Source organism: Ostrinia nubilalis, chromosome 3 (assembly GCF_963855985.1).
Source record: "Ostrinia nubilalis chromosome 3, ilOstNubi1.1, whole genome shotgun sequence".
NCBI lineage: Eukaryota > Metazoa > Arthropoda > Insecta > Lepidoptera > Crambidae > Ostrinia > Ostrinia nubilalis.
In genome coordinates, this window is record NC_087090.1 from 64,423 (window position 1) to 83,582 (window position 19,160).

Consider the following 19,160-nt stretch of genomic DNA (forward strand, 5'->3'; position numbering starts at 1 on the left):
TTTAATAAGGGCACCACTGTCGTTCACATAGCAACCCTGCAACCCTGAAAGCGCGACTAGATTGGTCTTGATGCTTGATTTCCCCCATTTTTAGGTATAATTCTCATTGTAAGTAGTTATTATTGTAGTACGACCATTTCTTTTGATACATCAATTCAGTCAAGTTAAATAAAAAAAATAACTGAAAATTGCCTCTTAAAGCCTTTAGGTAATTAATCAACCGTTTGGTGGTTAAATAAAAAACAGTCAACCGGTTCACTGTGTACTTTGAAAACCTGGTTCACTGTTCAAAACATACACTATTCAACTTATGAGTCCACAAACAATAAGAAGTACGCGGAATGGTCATCACGGAATGTGCTCATTAAACAGATAAAACTACAATAATTTTGATACCAAATAGATTTCGTACTTAATATAGGTAAATAGCAAAATATACAAAAATCGTAAGGCTTCTCTGAAAAAACTATCTTTTTTCGTCGAGAAACAAAGAATTCGTAGCCACACGTCACACCTTAGCCACAGTCGCCGGCGCACTACGGGAGAGGGGAAGGGCGTCCACGAGACACGTAGTGACTCGTTCGGTGGAACTGGCAACGTCATACTTTTTGAAATTATGGCGGTGGTTCAGCGTATCTGGTTGGTTCACTGTTCGACTACCCACCCTACCTAAGTAGGTATTCAAAATTACAATTATTACAATAACAAAATATTAATTACTTAAAATAATATCTACCTAATCATTAAAATAAAATAATAAGGAACCATTTGGTCATTACAGAATCTTCTGTAGGTATTTAAAATTACAAAATGCGCGTTGTCGTTGGCCTTAGCCGGCTAATGTGAGGAATATCACGACGCAAACTAACATTTTATCGAACTTTAGCCGCTTCTCGAAGATAAACTTAAGTTTAGCCGGCTAATCTTAAGTTTATGTTCATATCTATATTTAGCCGTAACAGATATAATTAATGGTACATCAATTTATTTTTTTAATTTTCATATAAAATAAAATTTATAAAATCAGATTTGTATGAAAATAATAAACATGACGATATCAATTTTCTGACTTCACCATACCATTTGCACAGTCATGTTAAAATGAGCTAGTGTCAGCTTATAACACCATTTACCTAACACCCTGTATAGATAATAGATAGGATAGCATGATTTATCCTTGGTTTGAGGTGTGAGCAGTCAGCTGCCGCTCGCAACAAATCCCTTTGACTCGCCCGCCTCCAACGCGAGTGAGTAGGAAGGTTCGCGCGCTGTTAACAAAATGTCCGCTCGTGTGATTGTCTAAACGCGGCATTAGAGTTGAACGATGGTGGCGCCCCCCTCGCTGTCAATGTGATATGATATAATGGAACGGTTCAGCATGCGGTTCAGTGTAGTTCATCTTAATCTGTGCTATAATTTTATTTAAAAAAAAAAAACACTATATGTCAAAAACCTGTGTCATGTCAAAAACAACAAAAGTATAAAAGTATATTTTGTGTTTTCACTATAAGTTTTGTAAATTCATCTAATATTGCGTCAATATCATTTTAACAGTTAAATTATTGTGTATTTGTTAGGGAGTTTGCTGCTTGCTTACCTGTTTGGGCGTGTAATATGGGTATTTTCGGGAATTCATCCCCGTTTGATCAAGATGTCGGTACGTATTAATAATGCCATGTAAATGGTTTTTAACTTAATTCTACAATGTTTTTAATCGTTTTTGTTTTTCTTTAGTATATATTTTATCGTCGTCTCGAAGGAATAGCTCATCTGTAGCTGGGTAAATCCGCGAAACAGTAAAAAACTTATGTTCCGATCGATAAAAAAAAAACTGTTGTAGTTCTGGTAAATTAAACTTCTGAATAACGATTCATACAAGTTTCCACATAAGGCGCCATGATCCATATTGATTAAATACTTCAAGTTATTTCGATAATCAAGAAAACACGCACTAAACGTCATTACCATCACAGTAAAAATACTGACCTTTGCCGTTGTCTTTTAATTTTTTTTACTTTACCTATACACAGACCAGATTTTGATTATAAATTTAAAATGTACATATTTACCGTGACAAAATAACAAAATTATATTGAAATCGTATTAGCCAATAAAATGGAATCATGAATTGAAATATTGTCACGAGAAATCGTCATAGCCATCGCGGCAGCATCAAAGGTTCTTTAATGTGGCCGCGACGCGACTTATCCCCGCTTGTGTCCGCGCGTTCCACTCTTCAATTCGTTGCTCGTAACAGAACAGAATGCACGTAAAATTTACGCAGCTCCGAGACTTTTTAAACTCCGAAAACGAGAGACACTCGCAGTTTGTCATCGGCTCGCGTCATTCCCATTTTGTGCGATTTGGTAAGTTTTATATATCGATATTTTTCTAATAATTAGCACTTTGTAGCATGTGATTACAATAAAAAAATGGCGATATTGAGGTGTCCCAATAGTGGTGACAATTATTTTTATATAATTTTAAAATCGTTTTCGTCATTACCATTAACATCATTACCATATCATTTAGGCTTATGGTGATGACACTTTGTATATGGTAATGATGACTATGAATGGTTTCCTAAAAGAACAATGGGACAAAACGTCCCCAGAACTGTAGCACTTTAATACCTACCTTATAATATGATAGTACATGATAATACTATAATTTTATTATAATATGACAGCTCAAGTGTGACATGCATGTCTCAGAAAAAAGTTATATCTAAAATAAGAATCCATAAGCAACCCTGAAAAAATACATACAAAATCACTTTTGACCGACTTCAATGGGTATCACGACAGCTTGACCCCGGGACAATTCGACTCCTGTGACAACTCGACCCCTGCGACAACTCAAACCCTGCGACAACTTGATTTTTTTCAACACTCAACACTTTTGACTTACTTCAAATGGTTTCACGACTGCTGGACCATACGACAGCTGAACCCTACGACCACTCGAACCCTCCGACAACTTGACCCCTGCGACAACTCGATTAAATTACTTTTCACCTACTTCAAACGGTATCACGACTGCTTGAGCGTTAAGAAAACTCGACCTGAACACCTCGATCCTTGCGACAAGTCGATCTCTATTACAACTCGACCCTTGTGACAAGTCGAACACTGCGACACGTCAACCCCTGCGACTACTCTGAGCATTTATTGTAGATTCTGTTCAGGCATTGATTGATGGAGCTAAATGGTTTACAATAAGTATCATAGTTGTCATCTGGGTCGAACTGTCGTAGGGTCCCTACGACAGTTCGACAACTGGACCCCTGTGACAACTCGACCCCTGCGATAACTCGATTAAATTAATTTTAACCTACTTTAAACGAAGCTCGACCCTACAAAAACTTGACCCGGACAACTCGACCCCTACGACAAGTCCAAAATATTCAACTATGATACTTATTGTAAACCATTTAGCTCCATCAATCAATGCCTGAACTGTATCTACAATAAATGCTCAGAGTAGTCGCAGGGGTTGACGTGTCACAGTGTTCGACTTGTCACAGGGTCACAAATACAAGTTGTCGGAGGGTTCGAGTGGTCGTAGGGTTAAGCAGTCGTAGGGTCCAGCCACTAGCGGCGTAAGGGGGGGGCGGTCCGCCCCGGGTGCCACTCATCAGGGGGTGACAAAAGTCACGCAGATTAGTACTCACTGGCGCTAGTATAACGAGGATATGCCATGATTGGGGGGGGGGGGGGGGGTGTTGCGATTAGTATCATATAGCTCATTCGAACTAACACCTTTCATTCATTCAATCGGTAACCCAAAAGAGGGGGTGCACCAGACCATTTTGGGGTGTCTTACCTCCCCACTATATGTATACCCAACTTACTTACATTAAGGACTTATGACGGGGGATGCTGTGCTGTGCTATGCCCCGGGTGCCAACCCATGCTACGCCGCCACTGTCCAGCAGTCGTGAAACCATTATTTTGAAGTAAGTTAAAAGTGTTGAGTGTTGAAAAAAATCAAGTTGTCGCAGGGTTTGAGTTGTAGCAGGGGTCGAGTTGTCACAGGGGTCGAATTGTCCCGGGGTCAAGCTGTCGTGCCCTTTGAAGTTGGTCAAAAGTGATTTTGTATGTATTTTTTCAGGGTTGCTTATGAATTTTTATTTTTGATATAACTTTTCTGAGACATGTCACACTTGAGCTGTCATATAATAAAATTATAGTATTCAATTCAATTTATTCATTTAAAGATAACAATGATCCACATGGTTAGTAAATGGGTGCCTTATACAACTATGTTAGTAATTTACTTATTATAACATACCACTAATTATCCAACCCGTTCGGTAAGAAGTAGCCGAAGGAAATGTCGGATAATAGGAGAGTCGTACCTCTCCGCCACGGTCTTCAGGATACTGTTGGGGCTCGCCCGTATCCTACTGAGCAACGAGGCAGTCTTCTTGCATAGGACAGCAAAGAAGCCGTCAGTATGCGACTGAGCAAACATTTCCGAAGCACTGCAGAAGCGAGGCAAGCCCAACAGCACTAGAGTGGGTAAAAACCCATTTCACCCGATTGGGTTAAAACTGGGTGATTTGGGTAAAAACCCGGTTTTTACCCATTATCACCCATTCTGGTGGGTGAAAACAAAAATAGCGTTTTTTAAAGTGAGATGTGGTATTTGTTGCTAAGGGGGCGTTCTAGTGTTACGTAATGAAATCTGGGGGGAGAGGAGGTCTTGAAAAACGTTACAATGCGTTACAGTGGCGGAAGGGCGGTACGATTTCAAGTTTTTAAGCAGAAGTACTTTGTAGTTGGTGTTGTTATTTGTAACTTTATACCGTAATGTCATCAATCAAAGAGAGAGTTTGACATCTTTGGCATCCCCCCCCCCCCCCCATGTCCTTGCCATGATCACAAATTATTGTGTTCCTACTAAATTTCTTCTAAATCGGTTCAACGATTCTTGAAATAACACCATTTTATAAAATAATTGGTCACATCATCATAATGTGATCAATTTTACGATTTGGCCACGATATAAATGCATATTAGTGTTAAATTTGACTTATTACTTATTAATCAATAAACTTAAATGAGAAAAATTCAATAAAAATAAAGAAAAGATACCAATTGAAATAATTATAAAATTATTTGTTTTCACCCGGTGTAAACACCCACGGGTGGAATGAAACGGGATTTTATTGGGTTTTTACCCTCATGTGGGTTTTTACCCGGGTGGAAACCCATCTCTAAACAGCACCCTGAAACCGTTGTTATATTGGACCCGAAGGACGCCAAGCGATTTCTGCGAGTACGTGGTCCATAGGTTTCCCGTGTATAGACTCTGACAGTATGCTTTAAACAGAGTGATCTTGACATGGTCATTACATCGGGCAAACCTGCGAGCCAACATATTACACCTTACTGCCAGCGCCCTTCGTTCCCTCTCGATATCAACATGATCTTTAAGGTCATCAGTAACGTAGTGTCCGAGATATTTAAATTTAGTGACTCTGTTTAACTTTACCCCATTCAGCAAGAGGTCGGGTACCACGTTTGGACATTTACTGGCGGCCTTAAATACCATGTATTCGCTCTTCTTCACATTATACAAATAAGCCATGGCATTTAGCATACGCTTCACACACACCCACCATCTTTCTGAGAGCCCCCATTGTTGGCGCCAGCAGTACCATATCATCAGCGTAGCTTATGTTGTTGATACAAACACCATCTACCCAGCATCCGATACGCATACTGCTAAGGGCAACAATGAGGTCATTTACGTATAGGTTGAAAAGCCTGGGAGACGTCAGCCCACCCTGTCTCACCCCGCACTGCAACCCATACTCCTCAGAAAAAACGTTAGCCCATCTTACGCTGTTAATCTGGTTAGCATACTAATAATGGAATATTTGTGATACTTCTGACGGGACGCCCTGCCTCCTCATCTTATCCCAAAGGATGTCATAAGACACAAGATCGAACGCCTTGGAGAGGTCGAGGAAGCATGCGTAAATGGAAGTCCCCTGATCCGTGTAGTACCTGACAGTGTGCTTAAGACTAAGGATGGCGCTCTCGGTCGACAGTCCAGGCTTAAACCCGAATTGAGCATTATGTGATTTTAAATATTTATCTAGTAGAGAGTCAAGCACACTGTCAAGGACCTTTGCCGTGATTGTAGCTAGAGAGATCGGTCGGGTATTAGCATGGTCTATCATACAAGGTAGGTATTAAAGTGCTACAGTTCTGGGGACGTTTTGTCCCATTGTTCTTTAAGCTTTGTTTTTAAATGAGAAGGTTTTTTATTAGTTTACGAAAAGACGTTTTTTTATTCATTTCTTGTATGTTGACTATTGTGTAAGTCTAAGTAAGAGTACCTAGGCATATTTTTCAATCAAAATCCTCATTGGTGTAAATATATATTTTTTCTGATTCTGAATAATATTAGGAAGGTAAAAAAAATTTAACTAATGTCCGTATTGTTCCAAATTCAATAAATTCATTAAAATATTGAATACATTTATTTTTATTTCCAACCCATTCTTTAATAGGTACGTGCTTAGCTAGGAAAATAACATAGATAAAATTGGTGTTTAGCTAAACAATTATATTTAAATTTTAGTTTTTAAGTAATTTTAATTTAATGTATTACTATAAAATATATTTCGTCATCACCATTAACATAAGATCATTACCATTTTAATAAAATCATTACCATTAGGAAAACGTCATTACCATTTTGTGAAAAAATATTTGGACGCTTGTTACTTCTAAAATCACGATTGAATCTAAGGGCCTCACACTGATCTAAAAAGCTTATTGCTTAACCTTTCAGTTTAAGCTAGTTTGCACGCATCCCTGTTAAGTTTTTCAAAAAACGTAAAATAAATCCCGCGGAATAAAATCGGCGGATCTACCCAGCTCTATGCCTTCAAACTATGCAGTTCATAGATTTCATACAAACCTACATTTATGTAGGTGATTAATTTGTTATCTTTACACTTTCTTTTGTGTTTGATGACTCATTCCTGTTTCCTTGTGAAGGAATCCTTGTTTGTTAAATTATTTTCCTAAGCATAGTTAAAACCATATGGAAAATGAAAGAAATAAATATCTATTCAAGGAGTTTGTCATTAATAAGATCCTAACAGTTTTTTTAAAAAAGGTAGGTACTCTCGATTTAACGTAATGCTTCTTGGTAACATTCTATTGATAATATTAGGCAGTATTCAACATTGTGACGGGGAAACTCGACCTATTCCTTGAAAGGGGTTATATTAGAGATCATTTGCCATCTGGTAAACCTGTATAATAAGTATTTAATTAACGTCTTGTTAATTAGTCCTGAAACAGTGGGATGGTTAATACTGGGATGTGTAAAAGTGCTTTGTAATAGCCTACTTGCTACTAAAGATAATTCTGATGCCAGGTACCAGGTACAGGACGTCCACCGCTGAACATGGGCCTCCAACAATGATTTCCAGATCGACCGGTCGGTAGCTGCTCGCATCCACAGGTGGACAGATGCCGGCCAATCCGGAAATTAACCAAGGAGAGTGAATATGTGTCTTTCACTATGAAAATATAAAACTGTATTGTTTATAAAAACACATTAGTAAAAAAAGATCATAATTTAGTTCAATCATAGAAAAAAGTCAAAAGAGGAAGAGAACAAAGTGAACGAAAAAAGTGGCAGTAGTTAAAAACATTAAAATAAAAAGCAAGTTTCTCGCCAGCCAGGCGAGCGGCCAAGGAGTTCGGTCTTACATTTGCGACTCTAACATTTTTCCTAGGCCGTCATCAGACAGACCCGTACAGAGAGGCCGAAACGATGACGAAACAATCCGTGTGCTCACAGAGAGGGCGACGAGCGAGAACAACACGAGCGAGGAGTGGGGGCTGATCATGGAGATCTGCGACCGCGCGGGCGCGTCGCCGCAGAGCGCCAAGGACTGCCTGCGCGCCGTGCTGCGGCGCCTGGCGCACCCCGACCCGCACGTGCAGGTGCACGCCGCCACGCTGCTGGACGCCTGCGTGGCCAACTGCGGCCGCGCCTTCCACCTCGAGGTGGCCTCGCGCGACTTCGAGACCGAGCTCCGCCGCCTGCTGGCGCGCGCGCAGCCGGCCGTGGCGCGCCGCCTGCGCGCGCTGCTGCGCAAGTGGGCCGAGGGCGAGTTCCGCAGCGACCCGCAGCTCGACCTCATCCCGTCGCTGCACGCCAAGCTCAAGGCCGAGGGCGGCGAGGTACGCCTGCGCTTCGATCTTTGATTGTTCACTCGCATAATTATCGCACAGTTCGAAGAGATCGTACATTCTACCGAAACGGTCGTTCTGCGGCGACAGAGTTAGAAATCAAAGACAGGTTTCCTGACTGGTCATCGAATATCCTACTTCCTACTAATACTATAAATGCGAAAGTTTGGAATACAATCTTTGGATGTCTGGATGTTTGTTACTCTTTTACGCAAAAACTACTGAACGGATTTTGAATGAAACTACAGTATTATTGTTCATAACCCAGAATAACATACATATAGCCTATAATTTATGACGATCTGGGACAAACTAAATTTCACGCGTGTGAAGCCGCGGGCATGTATAATAATGAGGACTATCGTTTTTATACTTAACAGTTGGCACCCCTGGCGATTGACAGGACCTTACTCTACAGTGGCGCCATCTTGATGAGTGCAAATACGATAGTCCTACCACTTTCGCGCTCACCAGTTGGTGCCACAGTCTTCGCTACTAGCAAGTGACAGGACCTTACTCTACAGTGGCGCTAACTGGTGAGCGCTAAAACGATAGCCCTCATTGGAAACGCACGTCGTCCCGAAGGTGGTGGCGGCGGCGGCTCCGACGGGCGGGGCGGGCGGCGCGGGGGGCGCGGGCGGCGCGGCGGCGGCGGCGCGCGAGCAGGAGGAGCTGGCGCGCGCCATCGCGCTGTCGCTGCGGGAGGCGGGCGGGGCGGGCGCGGGCGCGGGAGGGGCGGGGGCGGGCGGCGCGGAGCCGGCGCCGCTGTACCCGCGCGTGGAGGCGGAGGCGCCGGCGCCGCGCAAGGTGCGCGCGCTGTACGACTTCGAGGCGGCCGAGGACAACGAGCTCACCTTCATGGCGGGCGAGATCGGTCAGTAGCCGGTGGCTCCCGGGGCTGATTGCGTCTGTGCCCGGTTGTTTTTCCTTATTTTTTGCTAATGAAATAAAATAAAACAAATTGATAACGTTCATTTTATCTAGTTTATTCTAATGATTTGTTCCGATTGCCTGACACGGTTCACTGCCAAAACAATATTTTGCGTACCTGTCTATAGATCGTTTCATACACGAAAACGCGCCCCACCACTTTTTGGGCGAGGGAAGCGCGGGGTTCGGGGAGTTTCGTAATGTAATCTCTTCGTGGAAGATTTCAGTCGCTGTACTTACAATATTCTGTGTTCGTGTAAAAGATGCCCTTCAGGCTGCTCTAATTAGTTTTAATTTATTTATTTCCATGTCCAACGTCGCCAATTTATTAATAAATAATACAGCATTCCGCTAATCCATCATTTGTTATTAGTAAACAATGTGTTTCTATGGAAACGTCATCCATAGACATGATAGTATCCATGACTGCACACGCACACTGCAATAATGAGAATGACGCTCGGATTGTTCGAATCACTCCCCGCACCCCGCGCTTCCCTCAACCAGAAAGTGGTGGGGCGCGTCTTCGTGGATGAAACGATCTACATATATCTACTCTTCACAACAAAATCGCACGTGTTTAAGATTTGTGATCGATTCCAGTTCACGTGACCGACTCCAGCGACCCCAACTGGTGGAAGGGCCACAACGAGCGCGGCGAGGGCCTGTTCCCCGCCAACTTCGTCACCGCCGACCTCAGCGAGCCCCGGCCGGGTGAGCGCCGTTTGCATTATTCGAATCGACGAACCGTAATCCGTAATTTTAACGGGCCAGTCTTTTGTGGTACCTGCATCGATAATATCGCACACAACATTCGAGGCAGTAAAGTAGAAGTTATAGAATTAGCTCTATCTGATCATACAGCACAAGTCATTAAGTGTCCTGTTAAGAGAACATGCTCTATTTCTCATTGGTTTACCGAGAGACGAGATTATAGTAAAGAAAATTTACTCAAATTTAACAAGCACCTCCGGAGTCTATCTTTTCGTGACGTGTTTGAGTCTTTTAATGCTCCCGAAGCTTTTAAGGCATTTTATGATATCTTTAAGCTGTTGTATGATCTCTGTTTTCCGGTTGTTAGGTTTAGAAACTCAGTAACAAGAAAGCAAAGGTGGATATCTAGCGGCATACGGAAGGTTTGTAGTCGCAAACGTGATATGTTATGGCATTATAGACTACATCCCAGTAAAGAAAACTTAAATAATTTTAAACAATACTCAAAAAGACTTAAGAAAATTATATCACTAACAAAAAAGGCACAAAACAATTATTACATAAATAACGCGAAAAATAAATCAAAAGCAACGTGGACAATCATAAACAAAGAAAAAAGACGCTTCCCTACCGAGAGTATTTCAATTAAGCAAAATGATCGAGTAATCAACGACCCAAAATTGGTAGCGGAAACTTTTAACAACCATTTCATAAACCAAGTTGCTCCTCTATGTAAGCCAAGTAATAAAATAATACATTGTGTCAACAACAAAAATAATAGATCCTTCTTTATGGTCCCAACTATCCCATACGACATCGGCGTTATTATAAAGTCTCTGAAAAACACTAATAGTTGTGGGTATGATGGGATTACTACCAAAGTCGTGAAATACGTTGCACCAGCTATTGCATCCGTACTTAGTCACGTTATAAATTTATGCATTCAGAATGGATACTTTCCTAACGAATTGAAGATATCGGTCATTAAGCCTCTCTTTAAAAAAGACAATAAAATGGACATGAATAATTATAGACCTGTAGCCCTAATACCAATATTCTCTAAAATAATTGAAAAAGTAATTTTCAATAGATTAAACAACTTCTTTATTCAATATGATATATTTGCTAAAGAGCAATTTGGTTTCAGGAAAAACAAAGATATTAATATGGCAATATACAACTTGATTAACCAAGTACTTACTTGCATGGATAGGAAATTGCCCGTCACAGCAGTATATATGGACATGACTAAAGCCTTCGATCACGTGGATCATGTCATTCTGCTAAAAAAATTAGAGCTTTATGGTATAAGAGGTAATATGTTGGATTTTTTGACGTCTTATTTAACTAACAGATACCAAATAACCAGTATTACTAAAATTTGTCCTAAATTAAAAATAGAAAAATGTTTTTGTTCTGAAAGAAAACTGGTAAAGTATGGAGTCCCCCAAGGAAGTATCCTTGGACCATTACTTTTCTTGATTTACATTAATGACATGCCTAAAGTTACAGATTACTCAATGACCTTATTTGCTGACGATAGTACAATATTATTTACTGGAGATAAATTAGAATCCTACAAATCTGACATAAATATGACACTTTCCAATGTAATTGAATGGCTTATTTCAAATAATATTAAAATAAATTTAAATAAGACGCATATCATGACATTTAAACAATACACAAATAAACTAAATCTGGACATTAAATTTAAACAAACGAAAATAGAAGAAACCGACAAAACAAAGTTCCTAGGTCTTTGGGTGGATAATAATTTGACATGGAAATTTCAGACAGAAACAGTGTGCAAAAAGCTAAACAAATATTCATATGCTTTATATAGACTTGCCCGACTCGTTAATCAACCCACTGTTTTAATAGCATACCACGCATATGTCGTATCAACGATCCGTTATGGAATCATCTTCTGGGGTAACTCCACGGATAGAGAAACAGTCTTCAGAGCACAAAAGAAATGTGTTCGAGCTCTGTGCAAATTGCGACCAACCGATAGTTGTCTACCACACTTTAGGTCATTGAAACTGCTGACTCTGCCGTGTATTTATATACAGGAAATCTGTCTTTTCGTTAAAAAGAACTTATCGTTATTTGAGACATTAAATAGTAAACGTCATAAAAACAAAATATGCTCGAAAACACATAAAACTGCTTTGTTCACGAAAAATGTCACGGGCATGGCACCACGTATTTTCAATAAGTTACCGGACAACATAAGGAATAAAGAAGAATTAATTTCCTTTAAAAATGCATTATTTCACTTTCTGGTTGAGAAGGCATACTACTCCATTAACGAATTCCTCCTGGACAATTTAAGAATGTGATCATAAAATGTTTGCATGTAAAATTATAAAATGAACAGGTATTAGTATTAAGTAACCATTTATATGTATATTGCACGCCATCTGCTTGGCAAATTGTAGCTGAACAATTTTACGTTTAAATTTAAGATCCATCAATGTATGACATGTACCTACAATTGCAATAAACTAATTTGATTTGATTTGATTTGATTTGATTTGAGTTTCGAGGGTCGGCACCATTCAAACGCCGAGCGCGATCGTTTCGCAGAAGCGGAGAGCGGCGCGCCGCGCGTGAAGTTCGCGGAGCCGGCGCCGGCGGCGGCGGGGGTGGTGGTGGGGGGGACGGGGGCGGGGGCGGGCGCGGCGGAGGCGGAGGAGGAGGCGCGCATCGACGAGGCGACGATGGACGCGGCGCTGGCGCTGCTGCACGAGGCGGACCCCGAGGCGGGCGGCGCGGCGGCGCGCGCGGCGGACGCGGCGCTGGCGCGGCTGGAGGCGCGCGTGCACGCCATGGGCCCGCTGGTGGACGCGGCGCTGGAGCGCGCCGACCGCCGCCACGCGCGCCTGACGCAGCTCAGCGCCGAGCTGGTGGACGCGCTCAACCTGTACCACGAGCTCATGCGCGACGCGCTGCGCCCGCCCGCCGCCTACCCGCCGCCGCCGCCGCCGCACCACGCGCCGCCGCACGCCTACCCGCCGCCGCGCTGCTGACTGCTGAGCGCGCACCGTGACGTATATTACTCGTATTCGACATTTGAAGCGTTCGAAAATTAGTGAGATGATAAATATATTATTATTGTAAATAATGCCTGAAATATATTATTTGAGTTTTAAACTTCTTCTTTTTTATTGTATTCCCTAAAGGTGTTTACGCATCACGTCTCATCAGCATGTACTGTGTGCGTCTGCTTGCTCTACTACTAGGTCGATCATAAAAAATATAATAATTAATATGTTTAGTGTTACCGGCAATCTGTCTAATCCAGCATTCTATGCAATACCTAGGCTATGCAATGCAAAAACGCTTAGGTAATGTATGAAATATCATTCGTACTTTACCTAGGTACAATACCAGATGCGCCTTCTGTAATGTGTGTAAAAGACTATACAGGGTGGCCAAAACAGAGAGGTCTAAAAGAAAAATTTAGATCCTTACATCGAGGTGTATCCAAATCACCCCCATGTACGAGTATGTCCTACGATTTAGCTTAGTTTAGAAGATAGAGTTAATTTTGTGATATTTTACAATTTTATGACCTAGTAGGCTTCAAATATTTTTTCTTTTTTTCGGGTTGACTTTTCCCAGATTTCTTTTTTTTTTTTTGACATATTCGTTATTAATTGCAGATGTTTGAAAAAAATAATCATCTTTTTATGTTTGACAAGATACAAGAGTTTTGCTAGAAACATTAAAATTATGCTTTAAGCAGAACACTATCAAATTTTCAACTTAAAAGTTTAAATAAAAAAAAAGAACTTCCATAGGTCCAAAACCATTTTAAAATCTGCACCATTTTAAAAACTGCTAATCTCAGGAATGACTAGTTTGATTTAAATAATTAAATAGCTCATAAATTGAGGAAGGCTATAGGATATAAAATATATGTTACGGTAAAAGTGATAAATTAATCACATTTATCAGTGATTATTTAATAATGTAACCTTAATACTAACAAATATCATAAAAGAGAACACCGGCTCGTGTACATTTTGAACGTTTTGATATCATATAGTATTAATATAATTTGGCAAAATGAGTTTGGACTGTTTCTTGCGTAACATTACTTTGCCATAATGCCTATAACACATTGTTTTGATTTAAAGTGAAAAATAGGTTAAGGTGCGGCGGGGGTGGCCCTTGGGCCACCCCTAAGCCGCCTATTTAGTTTTATACACACATAAATGATCTCATATTAATCACATTTACCAAATCATGAGGTAATTATTCATAATAACCGGCGATTATTCATAATTTTCACATTTATCACATTTACCGTAACATATACAATCACTCTACGACTAAGAGTAGGCACACACCGTTGATTTTTCGTCGGCCGATAGTTTAGTCGGGCAGTTGATCAGTATGGGCATGTATGGGCAAAATAAATTTTATAAAATCCGATTTGTATGAAAATTAAAATTATTAAAATGAAGATATCAATTTTCTGACTTCACCATACTATTTATATGACCATGTTAACATGGGCTAGTGTCGGCTCATATACCCATTTACCTAATAACACCCTGTATAGGGTTCTTTGCTGAGCTAATAAAACAAAAATAAAACGAATACATTTTTGTGTTTAATTCTACAGGCATATATGCAAAACGCTCTTTTTCGTAAATTGCGAACATAACAAATTAGCACTGGCACTAGAGAGCTGTAATTTTATGGAGGTATCAATCACACCGACATACAGTGTTAGGAATTTTCAAAAATATTTTTATTTATTTTCATGGAAAACGAACAGCTGTATGTATGTAATAATTTATTAATACATAAATGAGGCAGTTAAGCCAGCAGCTCGCCAGTACGCGCCGCCCGGTCACCGACCCCGGCGGCCCGCACCGGCCGCGTCGGGCGCCTGCAGCGGGCCCAGCGCGGTCACCGACCCCGGCGGCCCGCACCGGCCGCGTCGGGCGCCTGCAGCGGGCCCAGCGCGGGCCGCAGCGCCGCCTCCGCCGCGGTGAGGTGCGCTCGCAGCTCCGCCGCCGCCGGCCGCGCCCGCGCCGCGCGCCAACAGCTCGCCAGCACGCGCCGCCTGCGCCCGCACGCTCGTTACTGACACAGTACACGCTGCTCCAAAACATTGTTCGACTTTTTTAATTTATTACTTATGTTTTATCATGCGTTGGTTTATTTATAACATTCGGGGAACGGGACTGCAACGTGTGGTGTGCCTACAATAATTGTTTAAAAATCGTTTGTTACGAGGGTTCTTCAACTCTCTGATTCTATCCCACCGCGCTGCAACTTGTGTAGCTAGAATTTTAGCACTCAACAGAAGACTCCTGTTAGCCGCCAATAAGAAACCCGACCAGCGAAGACGAGTCAGTCTCGGTGGGACAGTTGAATTGCCATTGAACCCGCAACGGTGAACACAGGAGTTCGAAGGAAGGACCGACCGGGGCCTCGAGGCCGCTCGCCCGCACCATCACACTCACGTTTCGGGCGCGATGTCGACCGGCAGCGGCGGGTGGCCGCCGGCGCCCACGTGGCGCAGCACGCGCAGCGGCGGCCAGGCGCCGTAGGGCCGCGCGCCCAGCGTGGCCAGCTCCAGCAGCAGCACGCCCAGCGCCCACACGTCCGACGCCGCCGAGAACGCGCCGCGCTCCACGCTCTCGGGCGCCAGCCACAGCGCCGGCAGCGGCCCGCGCCGCCGGCTCACGTACTCCGCGCCCGCGCCCGCGCCCGCGCCCGCGCGCCGCGCCAGCCCGAAGTCGGCCAGCTTGAGCGAGCGCCGCGCGTCCACCAGGCAGTTGGCGGCGCGCACGTCGCGGTGCACCACGCCGCGCGCCGCCAGGAACTCCAGCGCCGCCGCCGCCTCGCGCGCCAGCCGCGTCAGCGCCGCCGCCGACACGTGCCGCGCCTCGGCCGCGCGCGAGCCCGCCAGCGCGCGCCGCGCCCGCAGGTAGCGCAGCAGGTCGCCGAACAGCGCGTGCTCCATCAGCACCAGCGGCGGCCCGCCGCCCGCCACCACGCCCGCCAGCCGCACCACGCGCTCGTGCCGCAGCGCCGCCAGCGTCAGCGCCTCGTTGAGGAACTCGCGCTCCTCGGCCGGCGACGAGTCGTCGCGCAGCGCCTTGGCGGCCACGGGCCGGGCGCGGCCGGCGGCGCGCAGCACGGCGAGGCGCACGACGCCGAAGCGGCCGGCGCCCAGCACGCCGCGCAGCTCCAGCGCGCCGCGCTCCACCAGCAGGCCGGCCAGCGCGCCCGCGGCCGCGCCGGGCGCCAGCAGCCGCGCCGTGACCGCGCGCCGCCGCGCCGCCGCCCGCCGCCGCCGCACGCGCCGCGCCAGCAGCAGCGCCGGCAGCGCCAGCAGGCTCGCGGCCGCGCCCGTGAAGCAGGCGCCGTCGTAGCAGCGGGGCGAGAACGCTTCGCTGGAAGATTTGAACAAACAGGAGGCCGAACCGTCCGAAGGAATGGGATCTAGGAAAATCGATCCTTCCGTGTGCACCTCCGTCACCGTATCGTCGTTCACTCGCCACACGGCCAACGCATCTCTCCGGTTGCCACGCCATCTTTCGACGTAGGCGAGATGGTTTCGAACTCCGTGTTCGTCCAAATTTAACGTCTGCATCACTCCTTCTATAGGATGTTTATTGAGATTTTCCCAAATTAAGGAAGGGACCGTTCGACCGTGTATGTCATATCGTCTCTGAGGATGTTCATGTAAAAAGTTTTGGAAGCCGTGCAGCAACAGCGACAACGCGTCCGCCAACGGCGCCGCGTGCGGAGGCCACGTGCGATCGGGCCACGTCGCATCGAGAGCGTTCCTCATGGCCGGGTCGCCCGAACCGTCGAGGGCGCACGGAACTTTTCCACCGCGCCACCAAAAAGATACCGTGAAATGAGTCGACGGGAACGTTTCCCGCCGACATCTCACGTCCGCATCGGCGACGCGCCACTCGCGCAGGATCCAGACGTAGCCGGCCTCCGGCGTCATTCCCCGACCGCCGGCGGCGCAGAGCACGGACATCGCGACGGACGAGTTCGAATCGACGAACACGACGCGAGCTTCGTACAGCTTCAAAGTTCGCAACGCCGACTCCGGATCCGAGTCCATCGGAACGTCGCAGAGGATCAAGTCGCCGAAGGACCGAAGGGACTCGTAGATTTCGGCGGCGAGCTGCGAACGGTCGGAAAGAACGGCGAGGCGAGTCCACCCGAAGCCGGAGACGAAGCGGCGCAGCGCGCGGGCGGTGTGGCGCGGGCGCGGCGCGGTGAGCAGCGCGGGCGGGGCGGGCGGCGCGGGCGCGTACAGCAGCAGCGCGCCGCCCAGCGCCGCCGCCGCGCCCGCCGCCGCCGCCGCGCCCGCGCCCGCGCCCGGCGCCAGCGCGCCCGCCGCCCGCGCCCAGTGCGCGCTCTGGGCGCGCTCGATGTACTTCCTCATCAGCGAGTTTTCGTCCTCGCAGTTCACGTCGAAAACGGATACGTTGAATTCGAAGCTCAGTTTCGTCTGCGAAGCGACCGTTTTGATTATTTTCGGTATGACCTCCGCGATTTCTTTTTTGTCCGGATCGCTTTTGCACAGAAACACGTCCAGCAGATACGACGTGTCGTACTTTAACTTCGAATCGAACCAAAATTCGAACCGTGCGACGTTCGACGCCACCGCGCAGGCGGCCTCCGTGACGTTCGAACCGGCGGCTTCGAGCTCGAGCACTTTACGCAGATCCGTCGGAGAGGGCTCGAATCTGTGAAAGGCTTGCAAAATGTCAGGCGCCACCTGACTCAGCGCCCAAGTGTCGGCGAGGCGCACCGATTCATCGATTTCGTCTTCGTCCGGCGGTGGTTCGATAACGTATACCCGGTCGAGGTCAGACCACATATCGTAATCCAAAAATAAGAAAGAGTCGTTTCCCTCGTGTAACAGCGCGAGCAGCTGTCGGCGCGGCGCGGCGTCGCGGCCCAGCGCGGCGGGCCGCAGGGGGAGACCGGCGCGCGCCGCCCGCGCCGCCAGGAGCTCTGCTTCCTTGCGTCTTTCCAAAGCATGGTACATTTTAAATCTAAAAAAAAAGCAATATATTAGGTACATTGCATACCCACTAAAATAACTCCGGTGTTCCGTCGATTGCCTCAGTGCAGTAGGAAGAACCATGGGAATCCATGGGAATGGGAAATAAAGATATAAGAAAATCCTATGAGAACGTTTTCGACTTCTACGCGGACGAAGTCGCGGGCAAAAGCTATTTGTAAAATAATTAGACTAAATAATTAAAAGTGCCTACCCAAAGTCATCATTTCACGCGGACGAAGTCGCGGGCACAGCTAGCACTTAAATAAGAGGACAAAATCTTGGAACAGGCCTTGATTTGAATCTCGGACTCACTCGGGCGTCATCAGATCGTCGCCGGTTAGGAAACGGCAGTCACGGAGTTTGTCACGGTTGTTGTATAACCAACGGCTCAAGCGACGGTCGTCGCAGGCCGGCGCGCGCCGCGACACGTGCGCGTGCAGCCGCAGCCGCGCCGGCGCCGCGCCCGCGCCCGCCACGCGCAGCCGCGCCGCGCCGCCCGCGCCCGCCGCCTCGCCCCATTCCGCCGTCGGGATCAGCAGTAATCTACAAACATGGCCGTCGAGTGGCTTATTTTTTTATATCCTCGAGGCCCCGTGAAGCTCGACGATGAGCGGGTGTCGTTTCTTAAACACGTTAAAATTCGATCGGGCACTTTAAAAGCGCACCGCAACTCTTTGTGCCGACACAAACGTATAAACGTAGACTTCTTTCAGATATCGCATCGCGCAAACGGTCGCAGGTCCAGGTCGGACGAAGGCGGAGACCGATATCGGTCTGCGAACTCACCGTTGGTCCTCGGCGGCGGCGGCGTCGGCGGCGGCGGGCGGGCCGTCGAGCAGGCGCACGCTGCGGCGCAGGCGGTGGCGCAGGCCGGCGGCCAGCAGCGCGGCGGCGGCGCGGGCGGGCGCGGACCCGCCTGCCTGCACCGCCGGCGTGGCCGCGCGCCCCCACGCCCACGTCGCGCGCCGAGAGCCGGCGGCTGCGTCACGTTACACCGGTGAGAATCTAATCTATCCTCGACACGGACCTCCGCAGATCTCTCGACTCTTCTCGTGAGTGTGGGGTGGGGTTGAATATTCTGGTGTCCTTGCCTACCCCGCCTGCTGTTACATGCGATGCGACGATAATAATATTTGTTTAACTCACCACCAGTAAAATGTATGTCAATAAAAAAGTAGAAAAATAATCACGTTGATAAACTCGTACGAGTGTTATAATAATAT

General features: G+C 46.1%; 2 protein-coding genes across 2 annotated transcripts; one reads left to right on the top strand and one right to left on the bottom strand.

Moving 5' to 3' along the window:
• Nucleotides 1-1,452: 1,452 nt before the first annotated feature.
• On the top strand, nucleotides 1,453-13,031 carry LOC135087855 (signal transducing adapter molecule 2). Its single transcript, XM_063982685.1, has 5 exons — nucleotides 1,453-1,657; nucleotides 7,834-8,219; nucleotides 8,814-9,102; nucleotides 9,762-9,872; nucleotides 12,465-13,031. The coding sequence occupies exons 1-5, from the start codon at nucleotides 1,615-1,617 to the stop codon at nucleotides 12,905-12,907; spliced, it is 1,272 nt and encodes a 423-aa protein (XP_063838755.1). The 5' UTR covers nucleotides 1,453-1,614; the 3' UTR covers nucleotides 12,908-13,031.
• A 1,770-nt stretch (nucleotides 13,032-14,801) lies between these two features.
• Nucleotides 14,802-17,748, bottom strand: LOC135087856 (uncharacterized). Its single transcript, XM_063982686.1, has 2 exons — nucleotides 15,362-17,748; nucleotides 14,802-14,958 (listed from the first exon to the last, which is right to left on the bottom strand). The coding sequence occupies exons 1-2, from the start codon at nucleotides 17,746-17,748 to the stop codon at nucleotides 14,802-14,804; spliced, it is 2,544 nt and encodes an 847-aa protein (XP_063838756.1).
• Between the last annotated feature and the right edge of the window lie 1,412 nt (nucleotides 17,749-19,160).